The 20143-nt window shown below is 37.8% G+C and overlaps 1 protein-coding gene across 1 annotated transcript in view; it reads left to right on the top strand.

Moving 5' to 3' along the window:
• The first annotated feature begins 405 nt into the window (after positions 1–405).
• NPNT (nephronectin) overlaps positions 406–20143 on the top strand; it is a 50651-nt gene continuing 30913 nt past the window's right edge. Inside the window, 4 exon segments of the mRNA XM_010004113.1 lie at positions 406–452; positions 982–1082; positions 9118–9168; positions 16649–16741. Of these exon segments, the coding sequence (XP_010002415.1) occupies positions 406–452; positions 982–1082; positions 9118–9168; positions 16649–16741 (292 nt within the window).

Genomic DNA, 20143 nt, shown 5'->3' with positions numbered 1-20143 from the left:
GGCTGCGTCCCGCACGCCAGGCGAGCGCAGTGCGCTGCTCGGCAGCCTGAGGACGGGCTAAGGGATAAAAAGTTGATTGCTCTGGCAGGGTTCCGTCCTGCAAGAATTAAAAACGAAGCACTTTGCAAGCTGTGAAGATAGAATTAGTTTATTGACGCCTCGAGGCACTTGAAACAGAATACGGTGAAGATTGCAACTCAGGTTTCAACATGAAGCACGGCGAAAATGAATGCCTGGAGAGCCGTGTCAGGTGTCGGGGCGGCTGCCCCGCACGGCCCTGCCCCGCACGGCCCTGCCCCGCACGGCCCTGCCCCGCACGGCCCTGCCCCGCACGGCCCTGGGCACTCCGGGGAGCCCCGGGCCCGGGGGTCTTCCTGGCATCTACTGACATGCAGTCTTCGCGTTATGTCGGCTTGTCTTCTGGAAACGTTATCGTTTTATGTCGATACTTGGTAACTGCCTGAGACAACAAGGGAAAATTACAGCTCTCCTTTTGTATTTAACTTCTCTTTACCAGGAAGCTCTTCTTTTTATTATTTTTGTTTTCCCTTTAATGCTCCAGTGTCAAAAATTTGGCCATGTACTGTGAGATAAACCAATGCTAAAACTTGATGGTGTTGATTTAGTCCGTGTTACAAATTCTGTTTCAGACTTCTGAAGTTGCAGTACCGGCCTGGGAGTGGCAGCAGTGAGCACGTTGCGAAGCCCCTCAGTGTTCTAGGGGGTTGCAGACTTATCATGTTAATTCTCTTTTCCCTTCTTTGCCTATATTGTAATTTAAAATGTCTGATCTAAACACAGGATTGATGACAGAAATGTTATAGGCTCAGCTTAGAGCAGTTACTGCTTTCAAAAGAAATGTTGCATATCACTATGCAGGAGAGGTTTTTGCTGGTCTTTGCCTTTTTATTTTCTTAATCTGGTGTAATTTTAGCTACATTTAAAATGTTTCACCAGACTTTTTCGAACTGTCTTGTTCAGGTGGCCCAGACAAATAGTCTCCTCTGCAGGACTGTGTCGGTTTGGAAGCAGGATTGACTGCTGCTGGGGCTGGGCCCGATTGTCCTGGGGACAGTGCCAACGTGAGTATCATTGCTGCTGGGGCTTCTAGTCACTTGAGGAAAGGCTTGTACACACCTCGTCACGTCTTTCACGTGTTCACACACATTCTTACAACCTAGGGCTTAGGCTTTTGCACGTGTGAATCTGACTTACCTAGAAGGATGTTGTCACGTTAAGAATCTATCTGTTATTAACTACTAAAAATTACTGCAATTGAGTAAGGTAGCCTTTAGTTAGGGCAGTGAGAATTTGGGAATTTCCATTTGGTTTCTGCTTAATTTCATGCTCTGCTCTGATAGCCTGACGTAACACTACGCTGTGTCATGTTACAGGCACTGGAGGGTGGGAGTATTTGCATCCAAAAAGGAAACCCAAATTATTGATATTTAACTTTGAAAATCGATGGAAGTGTTCCAGTTAGTATCAAGTACAAACATTATTTCAATAAACCCAAACTAAGGGTGTAAATCCACCTGACAGCATCCTTTTACTGGGTCACACATATGATGAGAAACATCTCTGAGATTCTCACATCTGTCTAGAATCTTTCATATAACTGCAGGATAACCAAGTAGATAAGTCTTCATTCTTAACTGTATCTTCAAAAGGGATTCTGTGGTGGCAGCTAGCACTGTATAGAAGTTAAAATTGCTAGGAGTGTCATAGAGACCTCAGCTTGCTAAAATTACAGCCTTTGATACTAGGAATGCTCACTCATGTGTTTAACAGGGCATGCATGAGTGATAGCCCCTAAGTTTTTGCAGGACTGAACCTATAAATACTGGTCCCCATTTTTTTTTATTAAGGCAAAAATCTCTGCAAAGTGGATAGTTTTCTGCAAAGCCATTTTTAAAGTAAGACAGGTATTAAATACTGGGAGTTGCTTAGTCTGCAGAGGTATAGGTGGTAAATAGGCAAAAGATAGAAATAACATTGGCAATGCAACTCTAGACTCTCAGCAAAGGTTTTGCTCAAATTGTAAACAGCAAGACTGGCTTCTTCCTCCCAAAGTGTGTTAAAAGCTCACAGTGTTTAATAGAGTATATAGGGTGACTGGTAAAAAGGCTATTTAAAGTACTTCTGGAACGTAACATCCCTGGTTCTGTTTTTTATTGCAAAGTTCTCAGGTTGATAGTTCTCAGGTGACACCATGAATCATTTTGATTTTTAGGGCTCTAATTGGTAACAAGTAGTCCTTTCCTTGGGATGAATGTTTATAGAGAAGGAAAGACAATGTGAAATAGGTTGATTGAGGCTACTCCTGAAATGATAGAATTTACGTCCATGTTTCATAATGCAGTTTAATTTGAAAACTGTTGAGCATTTAAATGTTTCATACCATGAAGACTTAACTGGCAAGTACCAATAATTCACATTGTTTAAAAACAACAAACAAATGAAGAACAAAACCAGAACCCCCCAAAACACTAGAAAGTTCTCACTGTAGCTCTTCTTTTAGACAAATTGTCTCCTGTGTTGTGACCATAACTTGCAGCTCATGCTAGGTGGAAGTCTGTTTCTCATTATAACCAAGTCTGATTTTTATGATCTTGGGAGACAGGAACAACCTAAAGTGATACTGTCAAAAGTTTCATAACTAAAAGCTGGAAATGAGACAAAAGTAATAATACACAGTATTTTTTACTCTTTGAAAGTGACTTGTAGTGCCCACTTTTACAGATACAATACTCTTTTTTTACGGCTAAAGTTAGGTTAATTCTTACCTTCTTACACAGCATTATAGTCCATTATTCACAGATTTTTTTTCTCTATGTACATTACCAAGAAGTGCAGAGGTGGATTTCCTGTGTTCTTTTCCAATAGTTGGGACCAGACTTTAAAAAGAATACAATTATCAGTTATGCATCTAAATGCATTTTCTCGTCATTTTCTTTTTCACACACTGGCTGCTGATAATATTTGAAGTGCTGGTCTAGAAGAGTCTCAGACATTTGGCTGAACACCTTACTTAAAACTTAGCAGCTCCTTCTAGTTTTTAGATGGGAGCCAAATTCTTAGCAAAATTAAGCAAGAAAATCTGCCCCAGTTGTGGGTGGTGAAAATTCCAGTCATATCACAGACTGAGAGATTACACTAAATGAAAGTGAATCTTTCTAGTGCTTGCAGCCGAGAATCTGTAGTCAACTCTCCACCTTGGGAATGTGGCATTTGGTATGAAGGATTAACTTGGCACAGAAGGCAGCATTCCTGGCCTCAAAGGAAAGCTTGAGTGCTTTCGCGTACAAGGGGATATCACTGAAAAATTTCCAAAAAGCCAAGTACACATATATTTCTCCTGCTTTCCCTATGGAGCAAGGCAAACCTCTATGTCTCTGAGATGAGTGCATAAATGCATGTTGACTTTGTCTACTATATGTACATTTTCTTTGCCTTTTCTAGAATAAATTGTACTTGCACAATGTAAAAAAATATAGAGTCCAGCTTAAAATATTAGTAGTGAAACTCAGTTTGCAATTGTGATTTAAAAAGAAGCTGTAAATGTTAAGGTGCTAATCCTGAGCTCTCTTAGTGAGCTTAGACTGCTTTTCTTAAACTAGTTTGAGCCATCCTTGGTATGCCTGACAGTGTTACAGCACCTTTGGACTCTCACCTGCTTACTCATGCATAGTTTACTATGTAGGCAGTGATCACCTCTGAATTTATCTTTCTGACATAAATGTAAAGTGAGAGCCATTCTGGAGCCAGAGTGTAGCAAGAATTAGAGGTCTGATACGTGACAGGGTTGTCCTGGTTTACAGAGACCTCTGAACCATGATGAGCCATGCCAAGTGATCACTGGCACCTGAACATATTTTCTACTGTCCAGCTGAGCTGCTCCACCAAACATGTGTGAGCCTGCCTTCTGCCCACAGCTATTGAGAAAAAAAATGTGTTTAAATCAGCTGTGTGATTTAAGGTAATGGTTTAATTGTGACAGAGGTTTATGCCTGAAAGTCAGCTCTAAAAAGTTAGGAGTGTGGCACAGCTGACGTAGTAACTCATTAACCCTTAATAACCCCCTACTCCTGATCTTCCATCCATAATCCATCTGTAAAGTTGCAAATGAAAACTGAACTGCGTTAGCTAAACTTGTTTTTGTCAAGTGTACAGTAGTTTCTTTTATGTCCCTTTGACTGACAAGGGAGACAACACAGAGCATAATCATGCTTACTGCTGCTTAGTAACACAAGTCAGCACAACTGAGCTGTCTTTTTTGCTCTTATAAATATGTAGGAAGAAGTTGAAATCAGGCCCCTCCTTTAATTTACACTCTTCCTTTAAAACGTTCTCTGTCTCCTGTTAATAAATCGCACCAATCAAGACTTGTACATGTAAGGAAGTGCATGTAGGTCTGATCTGTCTGTGAACTTGTTTCCAAAGCTTGTCAGTGTCAGCTGTAACGTCTCAGTTAGTAGAAATATTCTATCTTTAGTGACATGAAATTGCCTTCCCAAGTACTCTTTTTGATTCCAGCAAATACACTTAGAAGGTATCCTTCCAGTTGAAATAATCAAGAACTTTGAAAGAGGTTAGGTTTTATTTTTCTTTCTTGCAGGTTTTGAACACCGAAGTGAGATCCACGTTTAGGTGATTAGGTACATTTTGTGAATCGTACAAGTATAGCTATATTTTCTAAGAGGCTGAACAAATGTAACTCAAGTAAATTCACTAGGATTTCTAAGACCTTGTAAATTGAAAATCTATCCACATTTTTAGTGGCCTAATATAAACTTAGAACTCTAGGTGTATTCCATCACTAATGTTAACTAAGTAGTCTTTCTGAAGTTTTGATTTGGAAGCAGCAGAAATGTTGTTTAAGCAACAACTCTTAGTTCATGTGAAGTAACCTCATAATTTATAGAGCTGATCCTTTACATTGATGGACTCACAGCATCACTGCTTTAAAATCACATGTTGAATTTCTGAGCTGAAATTATTTAAAAAAATCCATGTTGTTGTCCAGCTTGTGGGATTTACTTGCATCTTTATAAGTAGTAGGAGTAGTAGCTGGAGGTGGGAGTAATCACACAAAAGCCTCCTTCTGTGAAAAATGGTATGTCGACAAAGTATCTGATGAGATGTGTGTAAAAACAGGGGTGTTGTCTTTCATTTTTATGAGTTATTGTTGTGCACACAGCAAAACTATAGCCCAGAGCAAAAGTTGAGGTTATAAAGAGTTTCTTCCGGATTTCTTCTCTTGGAGTAGGGAGTTTTAAATTCCTGTGACAGAGAATTTTTGGTGAGAGCAGATACTGACAATACATTTTAAATTTGTAATTTATTTTATATTGTAAGGCAACTGTACCTGTAGTGAGTGTGTTGTCCTAATCCAGAACCTATTCAGTGGGTTTTAAAGTATACAGGGAAAACCAAGTCATAATTACATGCGCCTTGCACAAATGCATTTTTCCATGTGCCAACAGAATAAAATTAGCCATAGGAAGTTGATTCAACTTTTTTTTTTTTTTTAATATATTGTTCGGCATTTATTTTCATAATTTGAAATACCTGGGAGAAAAGAATTTCCAGCAGTGGCAGGGCTGGAGTTCTTTGAGCTGGATGAGAAATGTCATCTGCAGAATAGAAAATAGTCAAGTCCATTCCTGTGTTCTAGCTATTGCACTCTGGCAGACCTGCTGAAGCCTGTCATCTCATCCCCCTAATAAGATGTCTATGACAGTATTCAGCAGGGGTTGCTATCTTCCTGAATGTTTATCAAGGAGATGATAACCTGGGCCTTGTCCAAGTGTCTCAGCTAGGCCAGAGGTCAGGTCTAGCAGCAGAAAAGTCCTGGGAACAGCTGATGACGGACCTTTCCTGATAATCCAAGTACAGAAATCAGCTGAATAAATACATTCTGGGCTCTGGAACCTGGTTAGCCCATCAGAAAACTAAAATATACAGAGACTTATGTGAGAAGTAGTGTGATGCTTTTTATTCCTCATTATGACAGCAGAAGTTCTTGCCTTGACAGGCCATACTCGGGGTTCTTTGAAAAATAGTAGTTCTTTGTGGGCGTTTTTGCCACTAATCCATCTTAATACCCTGACAGTTACTCCTAGAACTAATGGTCTACCTGCCTTGCTTTTAGCTGGCTTACAAATACCTCTGTAGTGCTTTCAAAAGCTATAAAAATGATTTCCACATGTGTGCCTTCCATGATCAAAATACACCTGCTTTGTACTTGGCTGCATGTCTGTTTGTAATTGATTTGCGTGCTAGTTATGTGTAGTTGCAGTACACTAGAAATTTAGGCTGCCTTTTGCTTGAAAAATTCAGCTGGAGTTTATCAGTCAAGAACTGTAGAAAGAGATACTACTTTAATATAAATTTAGAAAGTTCAACAAGATTTTTTTTTTAAGAAAAGCAAGAAAGAAACCACTTGAAATCTTGTTCTGGGTTACAGTTTGGACAACTCCTTTGCTAGAGGTTATGGCAAAAATGTTTCCTTTTGCTACGTTCTCACGTATGCAGAAGAGAAGGTTGGATCTGCAGGTTCTATAAATGGATGCAGATCCCTTGTTGGCACAAATATGCAGGACTGTTGGAGTCAGTAGACATACTCTGAGATTTTGTCCTGTTAGCAGAAGGTTTGACCAGCAGAAGATGCTTAGCGGCAGTAAAATCCCACTGAATGTGGATTTTAAAGTAGTGATGTTCTTTGGTTACTTCACTCATTTCAATGTTGAATTCTCCTTAAATTATAATGAAGTCTAAAAAGTCTGATTGGAGAAGATATTGTGCTCTTTCAGAGCATCCATCTGTTGTAACTCCTCCTGGTTTTCTGTTTAAACCTAGGTAGCAAAACCAGGATAGGTCACCAAAGTAGTTTTCCCACCTTACTCTAAAACATGACAATTAGCTTTAAAAGCCTAGAAACAGAGCAATCAAGAAGCTATACACTACAATAGTCGCTTAGTAAACAGAAGTCAACCCATCAGTTTATACCTCTCCCTTGCATTGCACCATTAAAAGTGTTAACTGAAGAGTGTCAGGTTAGCATTTAGACTTAGTCAAACCCAGTAGAAAGCATACCGTTTCAGGAGGTTGTTGAGGGGGAGCTTATGCAAGCTGATGTTACAGATGCAGGCATAACCAAATGCTGTGCTGGAAACTCTGCATGCTGCTTCCTTCTTAAAACAGTTGTCAAGAAAGTCAAACTGTCTGTGCTGCTTCTCCTGTCCTAATGAGCTTAAAGACTGTATCTGTACTGTGCAATCCATTTGCAGAGTTGCAAGGTGGCGGGGAGGGGGGAGGGGGGGGGCGTTGCTGAAGAGATGGTTGTGCTCTCATTGATGTCTAGGAGGAGATTTTGTATAAGTAGTGATTATGTTGATGGGAGTTTACCCATAAAAATAATCTCATACATCAATGGGAGAAGAGGCCATTAGCTGCTTAAGACTTCTGTTTCTAGCTTCTTATCTAGCTCTTTCAGTGGACATGGCAATTCTGTGTAGTCCAAGATGCACAAAAATAAACACATAATTTTGTCAGTAATGAGCCATGGAAGTACTGGCATCCAGGAGGCTGATGCACTAGCAGAAACCTCCTTAAAGTCAACAGGAATGTTGTTACCGAATTTGTGGTTGCAAGAATACAGTTTGTATTTAATACATTGTATTGGCAATGTTTAATTCTCATTGGTATGCAGCATGACTGCTTCATATAAAATCACCAATATTTTTGTGCATCCTTAGGTACTTTTCAAAGAAAAGACATTTCATTCAGAATTGTAATACTGCTTTAATTCTTTAATGCAAGGAAAAATGAGGTTTTGCTATTTTTATTCGGTTATGGGTTGTTTTTTTGGTTTGGTTGGGGTTTTTTTTGCTTGTTTGAAATCTTTTTGTTGGTGTGGTTTGTTTTGTTTGTTTTGGTGGGTTATTTTAATTTTGGAAGCTTTATGCTATTAAAGCAGTTTTGGCTTTACTATTTTAAAGATACAGTATCCTTTTGCACTTCCCCACTGCATCTCTCCTGCAATTCATATGTAGAATAGGAGTTTTGCGGTCCATTTTTTTGCAAGGAAATCTCACCAGTAATATGATTTGGCCATTTACAACTGTAGTGTATTTGTATTTGGAGCTTCTCACAAAGCCCAGCAATAACTTGGGTTGCCTCCCTCCACTGTAACGAACACTAAGGAACTTCATGCTTAAAACTGATTTAAGACAATAGAAATTGGAATCACAGCAAACCCTTAAGTGTTGGTCACATACTACTTAAAATACAATGTGTTGCAGTTAAGTCCCAGTAACCAGTAATTTTATAATGTGGCTGTGTAGCCTAACCAGCCATGCTGCTAACATTTGTTTTATTGGCAAATAAATTGATTTAAAATAAGTCTGAAACATACATCTGTTTTTCCATCTTATGTAACTTTTAAAACTTGTCTAGTTTCATACAGTAGTAAGAGCTGAAAAGGTCTCTAAGCATTACTTTTAATTTAGATGACATTCAACATTTGAACATTATAAAAATGACCAGTAAACTTACATGCCAGCATGTTTATTGGTTGCAGATGTTCAGATACTTAAAAGTGGGTGTAATTTTAATTACTCTCAAATTAGCATCCAGGTGCTAACCCCTTATGTTTGCTCTGTGGAGGCACAGCATTAAAAATATAAACCTATATTTAAATGAAAAGATACTGTCTCTTTAAAAAAAGCTTTTATGTTCTGTTGATGGAAACATTGAACCTAAATGGTGAAATATGAGAATCTTTACAACTATGTATCATATGAAACATGACAAACTGTAGCTCCTTAATTGATTGAATAAGAATAGCATCACTTCGTTATATTTAATTACTCCTATGTATCAGAATGTGTTTGTTAAATCTCTTAATGAAGTACTGATATAAGGTATTACCATTTTTTAAATGTGTACTAGAATTCTTTTTATTTCAGAAAAACATAGAATGTTGAATGTGTGTAAGTCTCCAGGAATGTAACAAGTTGATAAAAACTCCAGCCAAGTCCATCCTCCTTACAGGAAAAAAAAAATAAAATTAAAAAAAGCTGGAATTTCTTTTTTTGGATATTTGTTTTGCAGCTTTCTACGTCTTAAGGCAGAGAATAGCCAGCCTAAGGTGCCAGCCCAAAGGTTAGCTAAACATATTTCTTGAAATAATTTTTGCAAGGTTGTGGCTTGGAATTATGGCCTCTAAATCCTAAGTTTACATGAAAACTATAATATGTGACAAGCAGATGTAATTTTTTTTTCCTTTTTTAAACATTTTATTTGGGGGAAATAAATGGGGGAGTGAAATTAACAGGGCTCTTTTATCCCAATCATCTGTCCAATGAGATACTTACTTTCTAAACTATTGCACTCTTCCCTTTTCATTCTTTTATTTTTTCTTTATCTTACCCTCAAGTCTCAGGCAATATTTTTTCCTTCCTGAAAATTGTTTATACTCCTAGTATTCTATTTACAAGCTGTCAGACTTCAGAGGCATAATTTCTTTCACCGTATTGAATAATGTGCAGTGGGAGGTAAGATTGGGATGTTCTGAAGCTCTTATTGGCCCCCATTGCCTGCTTTGCACCTCCACTATGAATTGTCATTCCCACAACAGGGAAACTTTACAGCCCCTGCTCTACAGCACCAGACAACCTGGCATATTAGAGCAAAATGAAATCAGTGCTGCTTTACCTGGGTACCCAGGGCTGCAGTCTGCCTGCTGCTGATTAGGAACTGGTATGTCTTGGTTTTTTATCCCTATTGTGGGAGTACTGGTCTTCAGAAAGGGGAGCAAAGCGATCAAGTCTTCATCTGTCTGTGAAAGTCAGCTTTGTTACTGCAATATGGATGTAACTCTGCTGCAGCCAGTGGGTATTCTGATAAACAAATTAGCAGTAGGGCCCAGTTTGTTTTCTGCCGCCACATGTAGAGACACTGGTGCTGCCCCACCTCTGCCTGCTGGAATTCAGCAGACAGAATGAAAACTTTGGGTTACAAACAGGCATTTGATGTGATAAAGCACTATTCTTTAAGCAGTTGCCATGAGTCACTTGAAATTCAAACAAGACAAGATTGACAAAGCATGAAATATTTCTTGCCTTTCTAGTTTTGCATTGTGTTAGATCAAATTTTCACTGATTATTTTTAAAAGAGCATGTAAGTGCATAAGCATTAGATCAGCTTTCACAGATTTACCCATGCTTAAGTTATGCATGCTTTTAAGTGCTGTTCTAAATAGCAAGGCAATAATGAACCACAGTCTGGATTTGTGTATGCAGTTTAGAAACACATTTGCCAGCAGTCATAGGCAAGCGAAGAATTCACTGCAATTAACAGCCCGCACTGGTTGCAGTTTGTCATGTTAATGTGCTGTTACCAGAATCATATGTGCAAACTTAGTAACTGATTTACCAGGCAAATGTAGTAGTTGTGCATGAAAAATTAGGAGCCACTTACTTAGTGGAACTGCGTGTTTTAGATGGAAGCTTAAGCATGCATTTTGACAATTTTTATCGTGAATGTTACAAGTGCAAGTTTTGTAAAAAAAAATAAACTACTCAAGCATTAGATACTATCATTTTATCTAATTGTATTATTAGTCTCTAGTTACAGAAGTTGTTCAGGGACATTTACTATCTTTCAAAAAAGTAAGGCATGTTTTACATATGAAATTCTGTGCAGATTAATACCCAGTTGCCCTAGTCAGGCTTATTAAGCTCTCCTGACACGTATGTTGTGACTGCTGGTACGCTTATTTGAGAAGCAAAGTTATTTTTTCAGAAGTAATTCGTGAATCGTAGAATGTTAGGGGCTGGAGGGGACCTCTGGAGATCCTCAAGTCGAACACCCCTGCATTCTGAAATAGAGGTTATGGATATGACATGATTTTACCACTTACTGGTAACTGTGTGGTAGGATAAGCATTATGCATTATCTTTCTTTTGTATATGGTCAAACAAAAGATAAATACTTAACTCTGAAAGAGCTGCAGCAAATTATTTTCCAAATTATCTCATACCTTTTGGATCCTAGATCATAATTACTGTGAGACAGAGTTATTTTCTGGAGTGTGTTTATTTTCAAATAATTGCAAAAATAAGTAAAAATAGATGTAAGCTGAAGCTGGATCTGAGGAAGAGAAGTATAGAACTTGAGGCTGTGGTCTGTTGGCACCCCAGGAAAAAGGGTGCCAGTTAAAGGTGAAGGAGGAAGCACAGAGGAAATATTTTTTCACCAACATGCAAGTCTTGTTAGAAAGCTGGCACTGGGGGAACCTAAGTAACAGTCTTAAGACTGAGAGACTGTTCTGCATTCAGCAGTGTAAGAAGATCCGTTAGAAGTTTGTGAAGATGAACAGTATGTAGTCATCTCTGGGCCGATGTACAAATTACTTTGGGCAAACTGAGTTTTAAGGAGTTGGAATTTATAGTCAGAATAACTAATGGGCCATATGTTACTTGGAAAGAGAGGGCAGATGCAAGGCCATTCATGCAGGTGGTTGGTGTAGTTTGTTTCAGAAGCAGGTATTCTTATGCATAATTTTAAACTTCCAAGAGATGAAATCAGAAGTTCAAGGGTGGTTTGCACATCTGCATTCCGGCATTTTGAGGCTTTTTTGAGTGGAGGGATGCAGAAAGAGCAATTGAAGTCTTTGAGGGCAACTTCTGTCAATTTAATACTTAAGGGCATCATGCAAGGAATAAGGAAAAACTATTTAGGAACAGAAATTAAGACACAAACCACAGAAAAAAAAAAAAAAAGAATTACATGCAAATTTAAACTCAAGGCTGTTCTGATGAAAGATACAGCTAGGAGTGCTGGAAAAACACTTTGTAGAGATACTCCACTAAGAAAGCTCAGGGATTTCCATTGTTTGCCACAAATTAAAGAGGAGGAGTTAGGCAGGCAGTAACCAGGCAGTGCAAATGTCTTGTTAGGGCTCCACTAAACAGTGTTTGGTAATCAATAAAGAAATCATTAACATTAAAATTCTAGATGAGAAAAAATTGAGGGAGCAGCATGTGGTAATCACCCACACCCTCAAATGGTGGGCAGCTTAGTGCACATGAACTGACAAAACCTGAGGAGGGGGACTTCCAATGCAGTTCTGAGGGAACTGTGTGCTGGAGGAAAATTAAGTGAAATTAAAAAAAAACCCTAATATTATAGACTCATAATGAATTGATTGGATGTGTTTTCAATTAATTGTACTTATGCAACAATTAAAAAATAATTTAGAATTATTGAGTCTTGCTCAGACACCACCAGCAGCTAGTGAGTGGTGTCTCCCCACCAACTGGGAATACTGGTGGCTTCTGACTTTTACAAAAGCAAAGCATGTGCTAAAAGCATGTTCATTTCACTAGAAATTATTTCTCCCTCTCTCCCACACTTGAAAAAAAATCCCCCAGCCCTAAACCCAAACCACTCATATTTGTGTTGCAGTTCCTTGTGTTATTTTTACAGGAAGTTTAATTTGGCTGGAAGTTTAAGTGACACTTAAAGGGTGGTCTTTATAATCTTATTTTGGAGAAAAAGGTAGTTCTTGCCAATCTTTAAAATGGGTACTCTGATAGGTTTATGGACTAATAAAAGGATACCTGCTTGCCTCCATTGAAGTTGGTGGAAATTGCAACAGAGCAAATTTTCACATCTACCCCCAAAAAAGAATTTTAAATCATCAAACTGAAATGATTGATCATGAGACCAGAGTTTAGTTTCTGGTATCTCTTGAATAAATTTCAACAAACAGGAATGGAAATACTAATAGTAGTTTATCCTAAATAAATAAGCAGCAGTTGACTAAAAATGAAAATAGGTGTGCTTAGGATTTCTTTTTATCTCAGTCTACCTTACTACCTAATAGGAGTAACAGTTTAAGTGCTTTCAGAGAGTAATCCTTGGAGAAATTATAGGGTTTTTTGATATTGATTCAACAATAAATTAGCAATCCTTTTTTTAGTGGCTCTTGTACTTTTAATGTTTGTTTTAAACAATTGCTATTATAAAATGTAGAAAGTTTTTGCTTCTTTCTGCCAACCTTATCAGACTCTCATCTTCTGGACTTCATTGCCCTAAGTGTGTAAGAGAGTGAGTTTCTCAGCCTGGTGTAACTCTCCACTGTCTACATTTCCTTCTTGCCTGGTAGAGGACTGAGTGTTTTGTACCAGACTGAAGTCCATGGACATGGCTTCATTTTGAATGTGAGTTGATCACAGAGAAATACTGTTCTATTGGTTGTTGTGATTGGTTGTGGGGGAATTTTTTAATTGTCAAGATGCTAATAATATTAGTTGAGTGAATTTCCCTCCCTTGCCCCTACTTTTAAGAGTTTAATTGTGTTTAAAAATTTTATTAACTGCATGTGTTTGTGTGTGAGCACAGCAACTGAAATACTCTGTTCTGTTTTATTCTATCTGGAATTTTGCAAAAAAGTAAGTAGAGTGGAAAATTTGAAGAAAAAACTCAGTGGCATCAGCATACATGGTGTACGTCTAGACATACCGAACAGCTGAAATAATTGCCTGCTATTAAAAGAGATGCTGAGGTCAGGCTTAAGCTTATTTTTATACCTGGATCTCATTGTTGACCGTGTTCAAATGGAACTCTTTGGGAGTCAACAAGTGTATCTGCTGCCAAGCAAGGGCAACTTCTCCTTTGGAGAGAGTGAGTGTTTGCAGGCTGCAGATGGCAGAGCCTGGGCCAGTCCAGCTCTCTGGGTTGGGTGGCTCTGGTTGAGGTCAGTGGAAAGGGTATATATGGCTGTTACTGGTGGAACCCCAGCCAGGTGAGCAGATTTGGCTGAATGCTGTCTGCTTCTTAAGTGCATTTCTTAATTATATCTTGAGACTTGGAGGTAGGCTAGGTCCGGAATTACCCACCTGTGTGTCACACAAGACATTAAATACTGCATACTATGGAGCTGAGTTGTTAATATCTAGTAGACTAGATAATACCTTGAAAATCCCACAGATGCAATTGCTTGATTTAATAACAAGGTCTGTGTTACATATCTAGGCAGTTGTATATTATTTCTTTTAAACAACTGCTAATACATAATTTTTGTTCTAGTAAGACTGACTTGGTTAACTGAGAGAATTAAGTGAAACATCTGATTCCTAATACAAACTTACTTGACCTTTGAAGAGGAGCAAAATTCATTTCTAAATTAATTTTAAATCCCATTTATGTACTGAATTGTGTAAGGCTTTGCATCTTCAAGAATGTAGTCTTTTTTCTCTCTCTCTGAGCTGCTTCTAATTATCAATCTATGCAGCTGAGGGAGACAGCTAAAATAAAGTTGCCACAGGTTCAGCTACTGAACTGTAACACTTTACACCAAGCTGATTCCATAGTGCTTTGTTTTTTTTAAAAGAGTAATTATTATATAACTTTATCATGCAGTTGGAATTTCATGGAAGCTTTCAAAAATATATTCATAGTAATATTTTTTCTCTACTGTAGTTTAGATCAAATCTTTTTTTTCATAGTTATTTCAAAATCATAAAGTTGGTCTTCATAGTCTTTGTTTTGCCACCATCACCTCTAGTTAGACTTGTGTCTGTGATGTCAGGAATACGAGTCTCAGTGTCTAAACAAGCTTTTACACAAATATGATCTTTGTTTTTCTGTTTGTAACCATGGTGCTTAAAAAAGCAGTAATTGTTTCCAAGTACAATGTTCTAGAAGTTTTTGATAGTGTATCAGTTTCTCTGCAGTCAAATCTGTTCATTACCCAAGGCCATATTTTTGAAACATACCTTTTCTATGGAAAACATAGATCTTGCATTAACTAGAAACATCCCTCTTTGTTGCCTTTTAAGATACTCATTAGGACAGTTGTTTGAAAGATACTGCTCCATCATGTTAGGAGGACCCATCAAGAGCAGTGCTGTAGATTTAAAATAAGGTTTTATGTTCTTAGGGGATATCACAGGCCTTTTATAGTATGTATATATATATAAACACTATATATATATAAAATGTTTAAATTTAAAAAATGCCCTGATAACGAAGAGCAATGACAGCCCCCAAACTAGAGCAAACTCCTTCTGCTCTACTGGTTCTTCTGTGGATGCACTTGTGGGAACTGCTAATTCTGGATCCTTTGAGTCTTAAGGAAAAGATTTTAGTATGTCAGGGATTTATTTGCATAGTTGTTCCACAACCAAAACTAGTATTATATTTTAGTTTTAGTTTTGTTTAATTCAACCCCATTGAACAGCTTCGCTAGAATGCAAGCTCCATTTTTGAGTGCTTTCTAACAGATTTCTGTTAAATTACATCCATAATACATCCAGTTTTATTATGCTGCCTGTTGTAAGATTAATTAATAATACAGCTGGATCAAATTAGTTACTTTTCAAATTCCAAATGATACTGTTAGTTTAGAAAATTAACTTAAAGCCAGGGAAAATAGTAAATCCTGATTACACGGTATTCAAGTTATGCCACCCTCTCATTTCTGTCTCATTTGTGTCCATCTTTCTTAAACAGTAACTCACCAGAATTTTGCATCTGCATTTTGTCATATAATGATAAATAGTATTTTAAAGTATAGTAAATATTTCAGTTTTCCAGTAGGTAAAAACTGTATGTCTAGTAATAGAAAGGCATTTCTAAAAAAAAAAAAAAGTTTGTAAATACTGTTTAAAATTTTCAGCTGTAAGATGGCTTCCAGTTATGCAGGATTCATTGCACTTTGAATATATTCCTTATAGCTAATCATACATCAGTAGAAATACATTTTTGCATGAAGTCTTCTATTTCTTCAAATCAATGCTTGTTTTATAATTGAAGTTTTAAAAGTTTGTTTTATTAATTTGATTTGTTTTATACTGAGAGAGGTGCCAAAAATGGCTGCCTACTATTTCTTGCTCTATTTGGGGAATTAGAAATTACCTGGCAAATTTTACTCTGGAAGCAGAATAGGCTATAACCTAACATTCTGAGACTATCTGCACAGCAGTTTGGGTAATAAATAGTCTGAGTAGAAGTGACTCGGATGTGTGCAGGGATAAAGCAGAATAGTACAGTCAGTATTGGTTTTGCTTTTATGCAGTCCTTTTTTCCCTCAGAGAAAAAAAATAAAAGAAAAGTAATTCCCATGCCAGAATCCAAACATTGAAATTCAGAGATTGAGGCAAGATATTGCTTAGTAAGGGGATAGAGAGTGAATGCTGGGTTTTGTGCTACTGCTTATCAGTGACTGATCTATGGCTTTGTTGGATGTCACTGATGACATTGGTGTGCTCGTTTTCTATATAGAAGCAGGGTATTCCAGGCTTGCCAAATCATCGTGCACACATACACAGAGCAAGTGAGGGCACAGTGCTGGCTTGCTGATGAGGTGTTAAAAGGGTTTAATATCCCAGAAACAGCACAGTGTAGTGTTGTACAAAAATAGGCTATTAACAAATATCTTGCTATTCCCACGTGTATTGGGGCGGTGATGATTTTGGAAAGCACAACTGATGTTTGAGCAGTGGCATTTGAAGCATGTGGGGATGCTGAAGGGAGGAACATAAATGGTACTATATGTTAGGTCGTTGCTATTTGCTTTAAAAGTGCTGTCAGCCATGACTGAGTGGAAGAATGATGAGTATTTCTCTGTTTGCAGCTATATGCCAGCCAGGATGCAAACATGGCAAATGTGTTGGGCCAAACAAGTGTAAGTGCTACCCAGGATACACTGGAAAAACCTGCAACCAAGGTAAGAAATGAAAGTCCAAGAAAGATAATTCCTTTTTGAAATCACAGAAATATTGTAGGTCTCTCTCACCTAAATGTTGTGTGCGTTGCCTCTGTTCATAGGGTAATGAGCTCGTATACCAAGTCTGTTACTGCTGTAGCTAGTCTGATGTTGGGGCTGACATTTGTAGAGAAAATGACATGCAGTGGGATAGCACAGGGCAAAAATTGGTTTCGTTCAGATAAAATCAATGAGATTAATGTAAAATATGTATTTACATGCTCTCCTGAATCTGAATAGAATTATTTAAATATTGTGGTCAGAGTTGTTGTTTCATAAAGTCACAATTTTCAGCTTTGTATAGTGAAATAATATTTGTTTAATTATAAGAAACAACAGTCACGCTTTCTCATTTTTGTGTTTCTAATCCTGAACTAGGTGGGTATCAAAAAATTGTAGTGCGTACTTAAGAGTTTGAAACATGAGATGTTCTTTTACTGACTTATTAATATAGTTTCATTGTGGGTCTGTTGCCAAAAATTATCTCCAAAACATGTAATGATGTAAAGATTGTAGAGTACAGAATAGAATTTTAATACATGATTTAAGGCATGTTCATGTACAAAGATATCTCACTAAGACTGATCTCTTTTCCAGTTACCTCAGCTTACAGTAAAGGTTCATACATTTTCTGAGAGTGCTGAGGAAGTATAATAAAAAATTGTGACATTTAGAACTGTTATTATTCAAAATTGTACCCTGATGTTTGCCAATCTTCTTTTGATGTGTTGATTTTAGAGTAATTTTCTTTAAAAATAGATACATACTTACTTTCAGATTTACTAATCATTCCTAAACTGATGTGGAAATTAATGTTGTATTTTCCAGTTTTAAGTTTCATTTATTCTGTTATCTGTCAAATTATCTTGTCACCTTTTCCGTTTACTCTGGGATGACATTTCAAAGGATGGGTTGTTATGATTTTATTATTCTACACTTATTTTGGTCAGTCTGAAACCTTTTTAGAAGGCAGTGAACTAGCAGTTGTTGTATGTATATGTAACAGTTTTTATATCTACTAGTTACTTCAATAATATTAAAATAAGGCTGTGTGAATTGCTGGAAGCTGCAGTCTTGAACTAAACTATTCACTGTCCATTAAATACTAAGGAAGGAAAAAATGTGGTGATAAACAATTAAAGGAAGCCTTTTGGGCAGTATTGATCAAATATTTTTGCATGGTATTGGTGACAAGGTTGCCATGGGAGATGTGCATGAGGTTTCTGAGATGCCTGCTGACTGACTGTGGTGTCCTAAATATACAACAGTTCTGTTGACTACAGCCTGTATCTGTTCTGTTCTATGGTGAGACCCTTGAGGTGTTCCAGGGGTCAGGGTACATGTTCTTGCCATGTGCTGATACCATGTTAGGATGAGACCTGAAAACTTGTAGTGGATGCAGAGTCTGCTTATGCTGGAAGGGAATTCACATCACTCAGGAACAGTGTGATCTATGTTGTTACACCTTAATATAGCACTTGTCCTGTTCACTCCGTTGGCCATCTTATTTCTGTTCCAGAGTAGTAATTAGTAATAAGAGAAAGTAATGACAGAAGAAATGGTGGCCTTCCCCTGCAGAGATGTGCTTCTTTGTAGAATGTGTGAATGGTGCTAGGATGCAAAGTATGCTCAGGTTTTTGGTGAAAGATATTCTTTGAGTACAAGAATGGGTAAACAGGCTTTACATCTCAACTGTTCATTGGCCTAGTAGATCAATCCATATTCCAGGGATGAATCCAAGAGAAGAACCCAGCCTCAAGGCAGAACTGTTGAACCCTGACTGTGTGATGATGTCTGGATCCTTGTCCTTTTCCAGCATTACTGCAGTGGCTGTGGCCGTCTAGATCTCGCTTTATGTCACTCAGAAGTTAGGGTTGGCTGCTGCTGCTTCTATTAAGTTGCTTTCATCAGCAGTTAAATTACAGTGGTGTTGCATAAGACCTAGCCATGTGCTCTCCCCGCAGCATTAAAATATTCTGAATGGCTTTAGTGTTTCTGTTCTAGCTTTTTGATTGCAGGTTCACAGCTGTAACCAGTTGAAAAAGCAGCTGAGCAAGTTGAAAGAAAATACACTATGCCAGCTCTCTACTTCATAGTGATAATAATGGAACTAATACTTCTCTCAAAATGTGTTCATCAGAACAGTGATACCTGCTCTTCAATGAGATCTATGTTCACAGACAAATACGAATAGTTGAAAACTTGGGATTTTTGCTAACAATCTAAAGCATATACAGGTTAACTTTGTGAGACTAGGGGAGGTTGTATTTACAAAAGAATATAAGGTCACTTTTTTGTAACACACTATCCTCTTCCCCAGATTGTTGCAGGTCCTGATGCAAAGTTCGCTACTTTCTCTGTATGCTCTGGAATTCTAGTCAGCACTTTTTATATCTATATCATGCAAGAAATGTAGCGTCAAGGGGTGAGATGGTCCTGGATTTCAGGTGGTGTGCGACTCCTACCTGCACAGCTTGAAACAGCAGTATAATTTCTTGCAAATGGGCAAGAGGCTAATAGACTGGTGGCTGTGATGCAAAAGCTGAACTTGCAGTGTCATTAGCATGCAGAGCAAATAATACTGGATTTCCTTGCTGCTGTCTGTGTGCCTGTATTCTGAAAAGGCCTGACTCTCCTCCACATTTGTGGTCACAACTTGCTTTTGTTTCTTTCCTCTGCTCTTCTTTCAGGGCCTGCACTTCTTATCTCTTTCTGAGTTCCTTTATAAATTGAGAGTGGTGGAAATAGTTTATCAGGTTAGATAAAGACAAAACTGTGATTTACATAAAGCTGGAAGCTGAAGAAAATCAGGGTTGATGTGAACAAAACTCTCTTGGGGTGATACATACCTCCTCTCGTAAGTTTGACACGGTAGTGTCATGATAGTTGCTGGAAATGAAGGCTAATCTACTGCTTATGGTATGGTGATAACAGTAATTTTTTTACTTGGTTTCTGATCCCTGGTTTTGTTTTCTGAGTAAATTTGGTATTGAATTTTTAGACTCTGTTGCTTGATTCTAGGTAGTTAATAGGCAGAAAAAGGCACCAAAAGGCTGAGTGCTGGAATCTTCTGCAGAAGCTAATTAAAGAAAATAGCAGTGTATTGCATCTTCCTAGGAATAAATGCCCTATTGTTAAGTCAGTCGTTATCCAAGATCGTGTGGTGCTAGCCTGATGGAAGGGTGGCTTCTCTCTTAGGCAGCCACAGCACTGCCAGTACTTGTTTTGCTAAACATACATTCTGACTCCATAAAGTTAAAACCATCCTTCTCTCAATTTCAAAGGCAAAAGTGAAAACCTGTGACACAGGAGGTTTGGGTTTAAGTGGAGTTGTGCTAACAGCCTACTTCTGCTGCCTTGTCA

Source organism: Chaetura pelagica, unplaced genomic scaffold (genome assembly GCF_000747805.2).
Source record: "Chaetura pelagica isolate M959 unplaced genomic scaffold, ChaPel_1.0 scaffold88, whole genome shotgun sequence".
Taxonomy (NCBI): Eukaryota; Metazoa; Chordata; class Aves; order Apodiformes; family Apodidae; genus Chaetura; species Chaetura pelagica.
Note: the sequence above shows the minus strand (reverse complement) of the source record. Positions and strands in the feature narration are given on the sequence as shown.